This window comes from Arachis duranensis, chromosome 5 (assembly GCF_000817695.3).
Source record: "Arachis duranensis cultivar V14167 chromosome 5, aradu.V14167.gnm2.J7QH, whole genome shotgun sequence".
In the NCBI taxonomy this organism is placed as follows: domain Eukaryota; kingdom Viridiplantae; phylum Streptophyta; class Magnoliopsida; order Fabales; family Fabaceae; genus Arachis; species Arachis duranensis.
The window spans coordinates 2,053,669-2,070,343 of record NC_029776.3 but is presented as its reverse complement, the minus strand read 5'-3'; the positions used below and the strand labels follow the sequence as shown (position 1 = coordinate 2,070,343).

General features: G+C 30.9%; 2 protein-coding genes across 3 annotated transcripts; one reads left to right on the top strand and one right to left on the bottom strand.

The window, feature by feature from the left end:
* Window positions 1-2,613: 2,613 nt before the first annotated feature.
* LOC107487124 (MOB kinase activator-like 1B) lies at window positions 2,614-6,051 on the top strand. Its single transcript, XM_016107718.3, has 7 exons — window positions 2,614-2,727; window positions 4,216-4,267; window positions 4,610-4,718; window positions 4,832-4,925; window positions 5,068-5,201; window positions 5,306-5,469; window positions 5,724-6,051. The coding sequence occupies exons 1-7, from the start codon at window positions 2,705-2,707 to the stop codon at window positions 5,796-5,798; spliced, it is 651 nt and encodes a 216-aa protein (XP_015963204.1). The 5' UTR covers window positions 2,614-2,704; the 3' UTR covers window positions 5,799-6,051.
* Window positions 6,052-7,241: 1,190 nt separating this feature from the next.
* Window positions 7,242-10,246, bottom strand: LOC107487125 (uncharacterized). Of its 2 annotated transcripts, XM_016107720.3 has the most exons (4): window positions 10,004-10,246; window positions 9,418-9,658; window positions 8,623-9,100; window positions 7,242-7,866 (listed from the first exon to the last, which is right to left on the bottom strand). In XM_016107720.3, the coding sequence occupies exons 3-4, from the start codon at window positions 8,967-8,969 to the stop codon at window positions 7,374-7,376; spliced, it is 840 nt and encodes a 279-aa protein (XP_015963206.1). In that variant the 5' UTR covers window positions 8,970-9,100; window positions 9,418-9,658; window positions 10,004-10,246; the 3' UTR covers window positions 7,242-7,373. The 2 variants fall into 2 exon arrangements, with proteins under 2 accessions (XP_015963206.1, XP_015963205.1); XM_016107719.3 differs by lacking the exon at window positions 9,418-9,658.
* Window positions 10,247-16,675: the final 6,429 nt, after the last annotated feature.

The following is a 16,675-nucleotide window of genomic DNA, read 5'->3' as shown; positions in this document are numbered from 1 at the left end:
ATACTTAAATTATTATTATAAATAATAAATTAATAATATATGTATATATTTTTTAATTTAATTAATAAAAATTTTAAATCTACATATTAGTTTGAATTCATTTCAAAAACTATTACCTAAATTAATTAATAAAAAGTGTCATCGATTCTATTCAAATTGTATCCTATTATCTATTAGTTTTAGAATTAATTTAATTAGTTCGATTTGAATTTAAATGAATAATTGGATATTCGATATCTGTAAAATTTGTACATATTAGTTTCTTGTAACTCACACATATATTTGAGAAAGTATTTTTTTAATAGAGTAAAATATTGTTTTTGTCTCTAACGTTTGGGGTAAGTAATATTTGTGTATCTAACGTTTAAATCGTCCTATTTATATCCTTGACGTTTATAAAAGTGATTCAATGTTATCCTACTATCAATTATACTAACAAATCAGATTATATTTTTCAATTATTTTCACTTGGATGTATTCATTCTCAATTATATCTCACTTTAATGTGTTCAATTTTAATATTATACCCATTATTTGTGTTTATATTCAATTATATCCTTAGAAAAGTAAATTATGTAAATGTTATAGGAATTAGTTTCAACTTTTGATGAGCTATTTTTCAATTAGTTAGAACATCAAAAACTTAATGATCTTGTTTTCGTTCATTATAACTTGAGGGTACAACAAAGGTATCTTCTATATTTATTTATCTAATTTTAAAAATTATTTGTTCATTAAAACTTAATCTTTACTTTAGTAATTACATAACTTGATAACACAGGAATCTAATGAAAAAGCAAAGCTATGATCCAATTTATCTTAATGCATTTGATGACCATTCGGATTGAATATTGGAAGATTCACTGCCGTTTTTAACTCCTGAAGAAGTTGATGTTTTACGAAATGATTTGGTAAATATGTCCATTCAACCAACTTTGGATGATATTGGTAAATTCTTCAATTGCTTGAATATTTTAATTGTCAGTTGCTATTAGGAATTATTCTTGATATTGATTTGTCAAAAAATATACAAATGTAGATCAATTAAATTTGGAAGATGACCAAGATAATGATAGACCAAGTGACAGTGCTATAGAAGATATGAATGCAAATCAAAATGAGAAAAATGTTGATCTAGCTCCTAATTTGTCCTATGAAGATGTTGATGCCGACTTTGAGCTCACCCCTCGAACTTGATTTAATGATTGTGTTATCTTTAACTTGCTCTTGTTGATTTAAATTGATAAGATATTTTATACTATAAACTAGTTTATTAACTCTTCTTTTAGATTATTAGTTATGTTTAAAACTTGATATTTGATTATTAATGTTTGTAAGACTCGCATTTTATGTTTTAAAACATTATTTCAATTTTATTTATATAATTTTATATTTTTTTAGTTATGCCCGGGTTAACCGGGTGAATTAGTGATCCATCGGTTGAACCAGTAATTCGGTGACCCGGTCATATGATCGGATTGATTATCGGTTCTGATAACTATGCTTGCAAGACTCTCCAATGCCTAAGTCAGCAAGGGGTTAAGCAGGTTTTAGATATATTGGGACTTAAATGTACCCAAGTGTGTTAGGGTATTTATAGGATGAGTCAATAACCACGCTGAAGTAGTTTCACTTCTGATGGTGGATAACCGTCTCTTTATCTTAGGGTTGTTGAGATCTCTCTTCTAGAAGTGGGTGAGAGATTCACGAAGGTAGTTACTTACGTGAGTAAACATGTTTCTGTCGAATCCGACCTCCCTAAAGAGGTCGGGTATGCGGTAGAGGTCACCCTTTTAATTGGGTCTTCTCACCTTATTAGGACTAAATGGAAATCTGTAAAATCTCCATGACCTACCCACATGAAATGAATAAGACAGAGACATAAATACCAGTTCCATGAGACCCGTTAAATATACACGAATATAAAATTACTTATTTATCTTAATTTATATATACATAAATATATTTCTTAATTTTAGTAATCCTAATTCTTGCCTCCAATTTAAATCTTTTCTTCTTCTTCGAGACTCATTATCAGTCTTGATTTTTTCTCTTTCTCTAACTTACTTTTTTAACCTCTTAAATTTGTCATTGCGTTACTTAATATCACCCCAAAAAATTATATTGTTATTATGTTGGAATACGTTTTTATACTTTTTGTTTTGAAATGTTATTTTTTATAATAAATATAATATGAATTTTGTTTAATTATATTGAATTGATTATTTTATAATTATTATATTTTATTATTATTACAATTTATTTGTGATATTGTATCTATTTGTAATTCGTCTCGAACGTTTTTTTTTTTTGTTTTTTACATTTTTACTCACCAAACCATATTTAAAAAAAATTTCAAATGAAACCTCATATTTGAGAATTTTACCCCAAAGTGGCATTTAACTTTCTTCCCTATGCTCACATTCTTAGAACTAGTATTAAACTTGTTATTTTAGAATCGAAAATATGAAAAATGAAAAATCACATCACCCATACGTCAGCACCCGAGGATTTGAATGGGAATAAAAGTATATGCATGGGTTATTCAGTAAAACCACTGCTGAATATAAAATAATAATTATAATATTCCAAATTTAAAGTCGGAAACTTTTTCATTCCATCACTCTCAGAAATAAAAATTGAGCTCCCTTCAACGCGCGTCTTCCTCCTCTCTCTCTCTCTCTCTCACACACACACCCCAGCCATGAGCCTATTCGGTTTGGGAAGGTTAGTGTGCAAAAAAGCTTCAATTTTTAATCTCAAAAGTGTTCAATCTCTAAAGTTTTTTTTTCTTCTTTGTACGAACCATCCTTGTGATTAATTGCTTTAGGCTCTTCTTTGATCTGATCTGTTTTAAACTCAAATGGGGTTGCTTGTGTTTCAATATTTGGTATGAAAATCATGGTGATGTTCAGGTCTACCATAATTTAGATGTTTGGGTGACTCTTGAAAGATGAATGGTAAATTGGTAATAGAAAGGAAAGTTAGTGATTAGTACAATGATGTTATCGATTGATCATATGTGGTTACTCGATCAATATACTATTTCAATTATCCCATTTAGCATATAAAGCTGGGTTGAAGTTGAAACTCAAATTGATTAGTAATTAATTAATACTTAATAATTTGAGGATAAGAATTTTCTATGATTCTTCCCCTTTGTAAGTTTCATTTGATATGATATTTTTTAGGATCATGTTGATAATTTAGAAGAGCAAGTTGAAAGCATTCTGAAAGAAGGGTAAAACTTCTAGTTGTATGTGACATTGATTAGCTACTTATTATGTTCATCATGTAGTTTATGGAGTTATATCTCCTATTTTTGAGGTTTAATTTTGGATTGAGTTTAAAGCAGGTATTGCCAACTGTAGGATGAATCTAGATTTTGGACTTTTGGTAGTAATGATTACCTCTAAGTCTGAGACAGTATCCCGCTTTTGCTTAATTTTTCAAATATGTATTAGATCAAGATGGCTAAGCTTGCTCATTGCTCGCATATGATATGGATGAAGAACTTTAGATTATTGACTGACATAAGATTGGATTTGTCTTGGTGAAGAACTTTCTTTCTATTCATTAATTAAGTTTAGGAAGGAATAGAGAGTGTTGTGCTCCTACATTAACTTGCAGAATCTCATATCTAACTATTTTATTTGAATCTAATACAATGAGGACTTCACCTTGAACCATTAGGTTGGGTCTTATATATAGATTAGACGGCTTCATATTATCAATTCATAAATCATGTTTATATTCACACAGTAATTCTGTTTTACTAGTTTCACTTATGACTTTTCTGTCTAAATATAATTTGATGCCCCTCCCTAATTTTGGTTTCTAAATTCCGTCAGAAAGATTTCCAAAACATTGGAAGGACAATGAACAAACATGTCTTCCGACACTTTTAAATTATGCTCAAAATATCTTAGATTTGATCACATCCCTTTCACAAAGCAAATAGCACTCAGTCAGTTACACACATGGTCGTAATATTCGTGAATCAACCTTTCAATTACAAACAAGCTCGTTATACATAAATTACTTAGCAGCTGTAGAGAAATTGTAAGTACTGGTATCAGTGCAGTTTTTATGATACTGATATGCGTATCACAGTTAGCATAGATGTTTATGAATGTTTATAGTTATTCAGTTTGATTGATTCTCTTGCTTACTTATGTTTGTATGTTCTAGCTAACCTAGCAAATTATTCTGCAGCCGGAACCAGAGAACATTCCGCCCAAAAAAGAGTACACCTTCTGGAAGTAAGGTTAGTTATGTTCTTTTAATCTTTAGGGACCTTTCAGATATTTTATCGCTCATGGTTTTGCTTGCTGTACCTGTTTGTTTACTTATGTTTGATTGCTGTACCTTTTGAGTCAGTGAGATGTAAGAAATAAATTTACATGGTTTACTCAATGCATATAATCTTAGAAAAATAAAGGTTACATTAACAGCATTGATTTTGAATTCGCGATATTAATCATTTACGATGTTATTTCATAATGCATGTATGTGTATTCCAAAGTCTCTGCCATATCTCTATTGAATGCATGTATGTTATACCGGCAGCTTCCACGTTAATTATTTATTTGCCTTTTTATTATTGCAGGGAGCTCAGCTTAGAAAGCATATTGATGCCACATTAGGAAGTGGAAATCTGAGGGAAGCCGTAAAGCTGCCTCCCGGGGAAGATTTAAATGAGTGGCTTGCTGTCAATAGTAATTTATTGTTTCTTCTATGTTTCCTCTCTAGTTTCCCTAAATATGTTCATTTGTACAATTCTGAAATGCGCTAATCTAGCACTTTTTCTCTCTTGTATTCCACACTTCAGCTGTTGATTTCTTCAACCAGGTGAATCTGCTTTATGGTACCCTCACAGAGTTTTGTACTCCAGAGAATTGCCGTACAATGTCTGCAGGACCCAAGTATGGCTTAATTAACTGATTGGTTTCGTTGTTTGCGCCGTCTTTATCAGAAAAATCAGAAAAGTATTTCATCATTGTTAGAAATTCATTTATTTGTATAATTGTATCTCTAATGTTGTCTATGTTAACATGTTTACTTTAGGTATGAGTATAGATGGGCAGATGGTGTACAAATCAAGAAACCTATCGAGGTTTCTGCGCCGAAATATGTAGAATATCTAATGGATTGGATTGAAGGCCAGCTTGACGACGAATCCATATTCCCACAAAAGCTTGGTAAAGGATTATTTTTCCTCTTTCTTGAAAATTATTAGACTCTTTCATCAGCCATCATTTCATTTTTTGTATCATATCCCGTAATGGAAGTGGAACCATTGCAGGTTCGCCATTTCCACCAAACTTTAAGGAAGTTGTGAAGACGATATTCAAGCGCTTGTTCCGTGTGTATGCTCACATATATCATTCTCACTTTCAGAAAATTGTGAGCCTCAAAGAAGAGGCACACCTCAACACATGCTTCAAGCATTTTATACTCTTTACCTGTGTAAGTCTCACATAACTCTTGCAAGATGCTGCATGCGAAATGAATTAAGTTCTTTGGCATTCTTGAATTTTTGGGATTAACTTTGCTTACACTGTCACTTCAAAAGTGTTTTACATAGATATCTAATAATGTATCGTCATATCAGCAAAAATAAATACTTTTCGTATCCACTACTTAAATAGTTATTTAAAACAACGAAGTTGAAAATTTGTGCACTTAATCGAAATTAAATTCATTATGATTTGCCTTTGCAGGAGTTTGGTCTGATTGACAAGAAGGAGCTGGCTCCCCTTCAGGAGCTTATAGAAACAATCATTATTCCATATTAGATAAATTGGATTGAGATCCAACTTGGTGTGAAAAATCATATCATATAAAGTTCAACTAATGTATCAGTCTTAACATAAATAATGCTATTTAATATCTGACTCAAGAAATACTTGTATTTATTTATGTTTAGATTTGTTTGGGGCTATAAACTAATTTCCCTTTATACCATTCATGCAAAGTATTGTTATGTATAGATGAGCTGGGGCACCATGCAGCCCCATTCTAAAATTAATATTCAAAAGTTTCTTGCTCTATCTTTTTCATATTTGAGCAAATAGGAATGTGGAAATGTCATAATGTAGATAGTGGGTCGATTTGATTTGATAAAATATCAAACTTTAGAAGTGGAATGGGTAATATGTTTATGGTTGTTCCTTAAATGAACACTGATGCAAATTGCAAATGATTGATGGCATGCAATCCTTCAAATTGTACAATCTATGAAATGGGACTGAAACCTTCATGGATCATGGATGGTGATGGATCCCCCACCTTTATAGCCATCTCATGACAGAGTGTAACTTGCAAATTACTACTTTTTATGCCAAGAATTTAATGATTCTTTAAGTTTTCCAAAAAGAGTTGGATTTTTTTGTTTAACTGTTAATTATTGTCCTTTGCTTAAAATGGAGAAAAATAATATAATTTCTAAGACTTTATTCAGCAACTATACTAAAAACAAGAGAAAATGCTCTGATTTTATTATTCTCTCTTGCTTTTAGTATAATTTTCAAGTATAGTTAATGGGATCTTTTTAATCAATAAAATAAATTGATTATTTCTTGATATATATTTTTTAAAACTATTTATATTTGTTACCATTTCATTGACAATGCCAAGAAGATATTATTACACATATCTCATTGGTTGACACAAGACTGTAGTACGATTTGGAAGGTAAAATCGATATTTGTTATGACTTGAATGCTATCGGTTTGATTTTTAATTTTCCATCTGATTCAATTTTATTCAAAAATTGTGATTTGTATTTACTTTTATCTAAAAAAACATATATCAGTAAATAATCAATTCATTTTATAAAAAAATCCATACTTAATGTGGTTGTGGAAATAGAACTTTTCTGAGAGACAAAAAAAGAAGTTTCATGGCCAATCTGCAGTGTACTCATTACAATGAAATGAAATGATGGAGCTGTTTTGTTGCATTTGCTCTAAACACACATCACATGATAACATGAAACGTAGCAAGTAACTCATCAAATCAACCAAGTTATAGTGACCCCATCTTTTTGCTTCCATGTTATTTTGTCCTAATCATGATTCTCTGCTACTTTGTAACATGAGTTCAGTGCAAACCAAAACAAAAGATACATGAGAATTATGATCCATGGGACCCTTTTTTCTTTCTTTCTCAATAAATAAGGACCAAAAACCAAACTCATTTTGCAATCATTTCCTTTCCTTACTTGTTACAAAGAAATCTCACCAAAAGAATTGTGCACCTTTTATTCAATTTAATATACATGTTGTACAATAAACTAGGCTAACAACATGTTCCACTGTCACTAATTAAAAAATGGAACCAAAACTAGCATACCCTACAGTAATTATACTTCAATCTTGATTTACTACTTCAGCTTGTGCTATGTTCATGCCTTTGACTTGAGAATTTCCATATCTTGAAGCTGCATAGCCATATGATACTAAAGTTCCGATAAGGACCACAAGTACAGCAACAAAGAGCTGAAAATTAGCAAGCAATTCGCCCCGTAGCTCGCTATCATTTGAATGACATGTTATTGCATCGTTCTTAAGCTTACAACCATCTGGCATCATGGGGCCGTAGAGAACAATGGCGGTCTGATAGAACCATATGCCTTGGAGAGCTATGGAGATGCCGTTGGTTAAGTCAACGGGGAAGCTAGTCGGCATAAGGGCTCCGGCAATCGAAGATAGGATGCATAGGCCTATGAGGAGGACTAGGAGGAGGTGGTAGTAACCTTCAAGGCCCTTGTGTGTTGTTGAGTGGAAGTAGAAGAGGAGATACTCGGCGGAGAATGCTGTGGCAGCAATCAAACAGAGAGCTCCTTCCGGCAGGGGTAAAAATCTGTAGGAAAATATTGCAGAGGGGGGAGATGGTTAACAAGGTATATTCAGATTCTTAATTGCAATAATATTCAACTAATGCTTCGTAGTTAATGAGATTGTGCATGAAGTATCCATCAAATCCCTTGTGAGTTATGATAGTGATGAGACAAGGTTTCCTTTCTTATTCAGCTAACTTCTCATGATTGTTAGATTGAAATTTGTTGTACTATTGTCTATTTTTTATATTAATAATTTATTGATAAGATAACTTTTCCTTGAGGACCTTGCAGATAGATCTTTATGAATTATCATAGCATCTAATTTCCCCCAAATAATGATTGACTGAGTGAATCAGAATTTGTGAGCAAATCTAACATCTCATTCTTCTATCTATGAAAATTGTGTATGTGAAACATATTTTGCCTCAAGGAACAAAGGATGCATCATTTATGTAGAAGCATGAAGTGACATGTTACACCTTGTAGGCTACTCTAGGTTTCTTTAATATGCATATCTAGTGAACACATAGAATGAAATATGGTCAATCACTCAATCCACGAAAATTCTCATTTAATTAACAATTATCAGAAGCTACAATACTCATCTTGAGATTTAAAGTTTATATTTTAACATCTCACAGCCTGATTTGGCACTGAAATGAACTCAGTAATTTCGAGTTAACAGTCTTAATTCTTCAATGATAGATAACAATTTAAATTTCTCCTATTTGATTAAGCACTAGACCTTGGGAAAGAGAGAATTTAGGGAAACTAACCTTGTCTTTTCTGTAAGCAGGACAACAACACTGAAGATAAAAAACATAAGAAGCATTCCAGAATGCTCGAAGTTATTCATGTGAGAGGGATTGAGGACTCCATTAACAAAGAACTTGAGGTGTGTTGAATACAAGAACTCAATGCACAAATCAATGAAAGAACCAATTGAGATAACATAGAGCTCCAAGTACTTCAGCCTCCCGTCGAACCCCGGCACAGGATTCCACACCTGGACTCGAAATGTCTTCGGATTTTTAACATATCTCACCACAGAACCCCATATATGCCACAACCCAACTAGAAAGAACAATGTCCCTGGCAATGCATGACCTTTAAAGGACCCCATAATTATGCTTAATTTTCACCAATCCTCTCTAGCGCCTTATTCAACTCTGCACTTGAATGGTTTCTTAGATGTACAAAGCAGATAGATAATCAATGAAAGATCTTTCCGCTTTATGAACCAACCATTTAACCCTGTTATGAATAAAAAAACATTCTCAGTTCTCAAACAACAAATAGCAGCCTTGTGGAAAGTATCTTTTCATATTAAACTATAATATATCAGCTAAAGAGTTCCAGAACTAAAGTATGATTTTCAGTTTCCGTGTCAGCTATATCTCTCTGATGTGCTCTAAACTTTAGATTCTTGATTACATTTGCTACAAAATAATTTTTTAAGCTTTCTTTTCACAACTGGACCAAATAAAGCAGATTACAAGAATATCATCCATATCCCTTGAACTTTGTAGTAAATAAACTAAACAAAGATTTTGCTAATTAAACAATCCTACCATTGGATCAAACTTTATAGAAATCATATTCAGACACTGCGTGCTATGATATTAATTCCATCGAATCTTAAGAGTGACACTCGTTAAATTAAACCTAACATCTACTCAAATCCTTCTTGTGTTCCTCTGAGATTCCTTTGCAAAAGACTTAAATGTCCAAAGTCAACTCCAAATTTTCATCTTCAATGATGAAGGGGAAAAGAAACCAAAAACTAAAATTTTCCTCCTTGATGCAAATTACCTAAGGAAAGGAAGGAGATTTATGAACAACTGGGAAATTATTCATATTTCAAACTAATAATCATTAATCAAACCTGACATAGAGAATAATAATAAAAAAAAAGGTTTAACCCATCTTGTTGTACACATGACAAAATTCAGAAAGCAAGTGTATGCAAGAGGAGCAATAAAGTTGAGATTTTTTCTTTTGTAAGCTATACATCAGATGAATAATTAACCACTTTATACTACAAATAATGGTGTTCTAAAAAGGAAAACAAAGAGAGTCGTAATCATAAAGTGAAAACAATGATGAAACATAAAAATTAAAAAAAAAATAGAAAAGGGGGTTTATTCTATTACTTACTCCTTCAGTGATTGGCTTAGATGCAGAAAGCAAAGCAGCCTCTTCTTCTCTCTCTCTCTCCCCTCCAAAATCACAACAGCAGCATCACTGAATTTTAATTAAATTGTAAGTAGCAGTGCTTCAAAGTGTGTAAACTAAACTATAGAGAGGAGCGTTATGATTATGATGATGATGATGATGGTGGTGATTTTTTTTGGGATCTAGAGACTAGAGAAGAAGAAAAGAAAATTAAAATAAGGTGGAGGCTACTGAGTCCATATAAATTTGAATTAATTAAACAAAAGCGTTACTTTTCGTCTCTACTTTTTGTTTTGCAGCACAAACCAATTTCGTACGAAAAAACGTGAAAAGTCTCTTCTCCTTAACACCAATTATTCCAATTAAAAAAGAGCTAGATTTAGATTTTAATTATTAATAATAATATGTAAATATATATTATCAAGTATCAATTAATTGTTGTTATCTTTTTGAAATTATTATTACTTATTAGTACTACTTTAGTTGTTAGGGGCACTTCATGTTGATGACCAGGTCATGAGGTGTTAACCTAGCTGGTTAGGACTGGAAACCAAATATAAAAATAACCATTAAAGAATAAATTAGCATTTTCAATTATAAAAAAAGTTGAATGCACTCGCATTTTTAACTATAAAAGGTAAATTATTTCAATAAAAAAGATAATTTTGTAAAATTAACTCAACATTTAATAGTATTTAAGTAATTTATTTTATACCGACACTTGTTTAAATGGACGAGTGAGTTAACTACTCGACCAACCCAAGTTGATTGTTTTATACTTAGACTAATATGTATTTTTAAAATATAAATTAATTACTGTTAGTAAAAAATTTTAAATAATTTTTTTAATAAATATATAATAATTACATTAAAAATTAAATTTTACACAATTTGTTATAAAAAAATTTAATTAATAATTTTAATAAACACTCTTAGAACACATAAATCTAAATTGAAAATTGACTATTTGACTATTAGTTACCTGCCAACCGGAGTAAGCTTAGGATCTTAATTCTTAGGCTAGTAATTCACCTTCTCCCTTTCCACTGTGAAAATGGAAAAACAAAACAAAAAAGATTAAATATTAAAATATTTTAAAAGTAATTAAAAACTAATATTGTTGAAATAATTCAAAACAAAAAATGTAGTCTATTATAATATTGAAGGTAAGAAGTATTAGGAAAAAAATAATTAGAGTATTGACTTATATTTTTTAATTTATAAATAAAAAGAAAATTTTAAAACCTTTATTTTTTAATATTTTAAAAACAACAAATAAATTTAAAATTTTACTCACTTAAATATTAAAATAATAATTAAACAAATTAAAACTATCCAAAATTACAGTTAGAAAAATATAGGAGAGTGGGTCCTGGCATAGGGTGGGCCAGGGAAGGAAGCCAATTTAGACTTTCCGTTTTATAAAATAGCTGTTACCGTGTCTCCTGCGTTGAACAAGGAAAATATTAAATAAATTTATTTTGATTTGTAAAGTTTGCATGTTATTCCAGAACACAACACAATACTGAATGGCAGCCTGACGCGTTTGTGTTTTACCAATTTGACATACATACATTCATACGCACACTAGAAGTCCAGAACCCTCGTGTTTCGGCTACTTCACTTCATGCACATGAAAAACAAATATATTTTAGATATTAAATTAGTTATTATATATTTATATATAATTAATTGCTGATTAAATTTGAGTATACACGTCATCATGTATAAATATGCATCTGGATTGCACGTATTTCAGAATACATGCACATATTTTTAGGTAAGTTTATTTCTGTTGTAGTTAGACTGAAAATAGACTCGAATCAAGTTTTAATTTTAACGATATTGATTCATATAAATAATTGGGGATACTACACATTCATGTAATCATGTAACTAAGTTGGTCCAACATAAAAAAATTTAATACCATTAAATGAAACGTGAAATACACGCGTTCAATACACACGAAATCACCCAACGCTTCTTCTCCCTCACGCTTCTTCTTCTTCTTCTCACGCTCGTTTACGCCCAGAGCGTCTTCTTATTCTTCGCCTTCTTCTTCGCGTTCCTCCTTCTCCTTCTTTTTTCGCGTTCCTTCTTCTTCACATATTTTCTCCTTATCGTCATTCTTTTGTTGTTGTTGCCACTATTTTTTTTGTCTTTTCCTCCTTCTCTCTATGGTGAGGAAGTAGTAGAAGGTGAGAAAGAAGAGTTTGGAATAGTGCAGAATGAACCAAATACAGTACTCATGGTGAACTGAAATCTTAGTTACGGTGAACCGAAAATAATACAATTGTATAGTACTGAGTGAACGAAACATAATCCATTATATAAAATCAAATTCAAACAGCTTTCTGCAGAATGAACCGAACACAGTACTCATAGTGAACCGAATACAATACTCATGGTGAACTGAAAACAATACAATTGTATAGTACTGAGTGAACGAAACATAATCCATTATATAAAATCAAATTTAAATAACTCTATCTACAATTCACATATTATCAATTTAATTCAATTCAATTTAGTACACCTCCGTCCATTTAATTCAATTCAAATTAGCAATTGCATTCCATTCAATTCGATTCAAAATTGAATAATCAAAACTTTGTCAGTTTGATTCGTTTCAAAAGAGCAATCCAAATCGCTCTCCTGTTTACCCAAAAATTATGAACCCCTAAACACTAAACCATAAATCTTAAACCCTAAACACTAAAACCAGAACCCTGAACTCTGAACTTTGGACCCTAAACGCTAAACCATAAACCCTGAACCCGAACCCTGAACACTGAACTCTAAACCCTAAATGCTAAACCCTAAACCCTAAACCCTGAACCCTACCGTAAATCCTAAACCCCTAAAATCCTGAACCCTGAACCCTAAACCCTAGACCCTTAAATCCTAAACCCTCAACCACGAATACGGTGAACCAAAATTAATACACGGGACGAACCAAAAGTTTGAAACACACTGAACCCCTGTACCCTGAACCCACAAACCCTAAACTCTAAAACCCTAAACCCTGAAACCCTATCGTCATTCTTTTGTTGTTATTGCTGCTGTATTTTTTTGTCTTTTCCTCCTTCTCTCTGGTAAAGAAGCAGTAGAAGGTGAGGAAGAAGAGTTTTAAATAGTGCAAAATGAACTGAACACAGTACTCACGGTGAACCGAAATCTTAATTACGGTGAAACAATTATATAGTGCTTAGGGAAGAAAACAGAACATATTGATCTAATTTTTATTAGACTCCTTTTTGCGGACCGAACCGAAAACATGAAAGTGATGAACCACCTCTTTAGTATTTACCGAACCGAAAAGTTACTCACATTTACTCAGAGTTACTCACAATTACTCACAGTTACATATTATCAATTCAATTGAATTCAATTCAGATGTAGATCACCTAAGTCCATTCAATTCACTTCAAATAAATTTCATTCCATTAAATTGGATTCAGAATTCAATAATCCAAATCTCATCAAATTGACGCGTTTGAGAAGAATCGTCAAAATCGCACTCATTCAATTGATTTGAAGTTGATTCATTCATTGTTTCAATTCAAAAGTGCAAATCGAAGAAGAAAACGAAGAAGAAGATGAACGGCGAATATAATTGCGTTGAATCAATCCAGATCCATAATGCAGAGAAGAAAAACGTAAAAGAGGAGAACAACGAATTTAATTAGGTTGAAAAAGAAGAAGAAGAAGAACGCGAAAGAGATTTACGTTGTATACTTGTATGTTTACGTTGAGAAACGTTATATAGGTTATAAGAGACACGTGTAAAACAAACCGAGGTGTGGGGCATGGAGTGAAAATTACTTGGATATAATCCATGTAAATTTTACATGAATGTAGAGTTTTTTCCATAAATAAATGATTTAAGCCTAGATTTATTATTTTTTATAAATTTTTTTGAAATTCAAGTTTAGGCTATTAAAAGTTCGACAAGCTCACAAATCCATTTAAAAATTCTATTTTGTAAATTATAATTTAAAACAATAAACTTAAAAAAATTTAAATTTATATTAAATTCATTCNTTTTAATATAAGTTAATAGTTAAAAGTCTAATAATATAAGAGACATTGCACCTAATCCGAAAGGATTTGAAGTTGCCTTAGCTTCTTAACTTTGTTGTTTTTTTCCTTTATTTTTTATCCTTAAACACATACACAAAATAAATAAATAAATAAATAAATAAATAGGAACAATTTACTTTTACAAAAGAAATTTTAACGAGTGGTTCGATTAGGGGTGGTAATGGGTAAGGTAGGGTTAGGAAAGGATATAGAGGCCGAGTGAAGGTTTCGCCTACAATTTTTTTTAAAAAATTAATAGTAATAAGTTATTAAGTATGGTTTAATTTTTTAAAAGGATTATTTAATATTTAGTCTAATATAAATAAAAGTTCAGTCAAACTAAATATTAATGATTTTTAATATAAAAAAGTAAGTAACAATATATTATTACTAATATTTTTTAATTAAATAATTTTTTTCAAATCTTATAAAGTGGATTTTTTTTTGTGACCGTCTTTCTTGATTTATTTGGTATTAATTCTCTTTGCTTCAAGTTTCAACTGTTACAATTGAAAGATCTTTTTCAATTATGAATACTGCGAAGAATGACTTAGAAACAAAATGAAAGATGAATTTTTTGCTAATTATCTTTTAATTATATTGAAAAGAAAATTGATGAAAAATTTGATATAAATTCTATTATCGATGAATTTTATGATACGAAAAATCGATTACTTCGTTAATAAAAGTATACACATATTTTTTAAACTTTAAAATATATTCTCTATCGAGTAGGGTAGGGTTTGATCCAACCCTAACTCTACTCGCGAGTTGAGAATATTCTAACTCTAATTCTACTAATTCTTAATTCGCAGGTATCCGATTCTACCGACCCGCGAATAGTATATAATATATAAATATATAGAATACGAATTGAAGATGAATTAGATAATTTCTAATTTTAGATACTATATAACACACTCACACAATTTTTACACATTTATCAGATTTTCTTTTCATTAGATTATAATCCGTGAAATTCAAATCGGAGATCTCTAACCGACGAAGAACGGCAGATGTGGTTAACTAATGCTACTTGCCAAGCTTGAATATTCGGTGGTTGGCGGTTGCACCAGTAGAGTGTGGCCTAACTAATGCCGACGAGGTAGATTATGAGCTGATCCCATTCATTCAAAACTACACGGCCCAAACCCAACATGTCAACTTCGATAAGGTTCGTTAGCTCATGTGCCTGACCCAATTCAGCATTGCTCTAGGCTCTAGCTTTGACCTGAAAAAAAATTCAAAAAAAGAAAGACAGAGAAAAATACAATTTGTCTTTATTATTGATTTATACAGAAATCTAATTAATTAAATTTAAATTATTATAAATATTTATTTCCGTACGATTTTTTTATTTTAAATATTTAATTTGAAACTATTAAAAAATGATGTATTTATCTATTTTGATCTAATGGGATAAATGAGATACTATTTTAACTTAGGATTATGATATGCTGTAGGATTTTCTTTCTTCGAAAAGGCATACATATGGTTGTAGTGATAATTTATTTATTTTTATATGAGTAATTTTTTTTGGTTTCTTACGATATATCCTAACTCGGCAAGTCAAGGACTAATCTGTTGCGATATTAAACTCTATTTAAGTGTTTATCGCTGGCTAATGAATTACTGCATACACAAGACGGAATTTAAACTCCCAACACTTATTTAAGCGGATTATTGAGACAAACCTAACTTAGTTAATTTATATGAGTAATTTATTTGCGTGAATATGTACGTATTTACGTTGCTAATCAACTCTCTCAAAACTTTCTTAAACCCATTTAGTTAAAAGAAACTCCCATCTGTTCCCCTACAATGAAACACAAATTGATGACAAAACATGCATTATAACATTATTATATTATTTATATTAATAATAATGTAAATTGAATATTGTTTAAAATGAATAATGTCATGCTTCGCTGTCCACATTCTACATTGAAGTGCATATATTAATTCCAAATTCCCAACACCCATCACATACACAGCCTAATTTAGTGGCCATGCATATTCACAATGACGCTAAAACCCAGTACAAACAAATATATAATCATCCACGTCTAAGGTCAAATCCGTCATCTCAAAAGTACAAAATCACGTGGGACCCAAATTCTCCTTTTTGATCACGTACTCCTCCAGAAAAAACTTCAAATACCATTTATTTATGAATTTAATGATATTTTATTTAATAAATATTTGAAATTTATAATAACCATAGACATAAACTAAAACGCTAAAAAAAAATAAAAAGATTAAATTTATGTTGCTACAAAAGCTTATAAATTAGTATAAATAAAAAATTCAAGTAATTCTTACTCATATTGCATTGAAATTTCCTCAATATAAAGTTGAATTCAACTTGAAAGTTGAAATCATTTTATTTTAATGTTGTTATTTTGAATGGCACACAAAAAGGAAAAAAATAAAAAATAAAAAGGAAAATATTTATGAGTACGCCAGCTCCATTCAAAAACGGGCGAAGGAGAAGTGTCACGGCGCCAACTCGCACCTAACCACACGGCCCAATAGCGTTCTAACACGTGTCCACCATTCTCTTGTCACACC

Excerpts from the sequence above, each read along its gene's own strand:
- LOC107487124 (XM_016107718.3), top strand. The coding sequence starts at position 2,705 with ATGAGCCTATTCGGTTTGGGAAG. Across the intron at positions 5,202-5,305 it reads CATATTCCCACAAAAGCTTG|GTTCGCCATTTCCACCAAAC; the intron begins GTAAAGGATTAT and ends GAACCATTGCAG. Across the intron at positions 5,470-5,723 it reads ATTTTATACTCTTTACCTGT|GAGTTTGGTCTGATTGACAA; the intron begins GTAAGTCTCACA and ends TTGCCTTTGCAG.
- LOC107487125 (XM_016107720.3), bottom strand. The coding sequence starts at position 8,969 with ATGGGGTCCTTTAAAGGTCATGCATTGCCAGGGACATTGTTCTTTCTA. Across the intron at positions 7,867-8,622 it reads CTGCTTACAGAAAAGACAAG|ATTTTTACCCCTGCCGGAAG; the intron begins GTTAGTTTCCCT and ends ATTTTCCTACAG.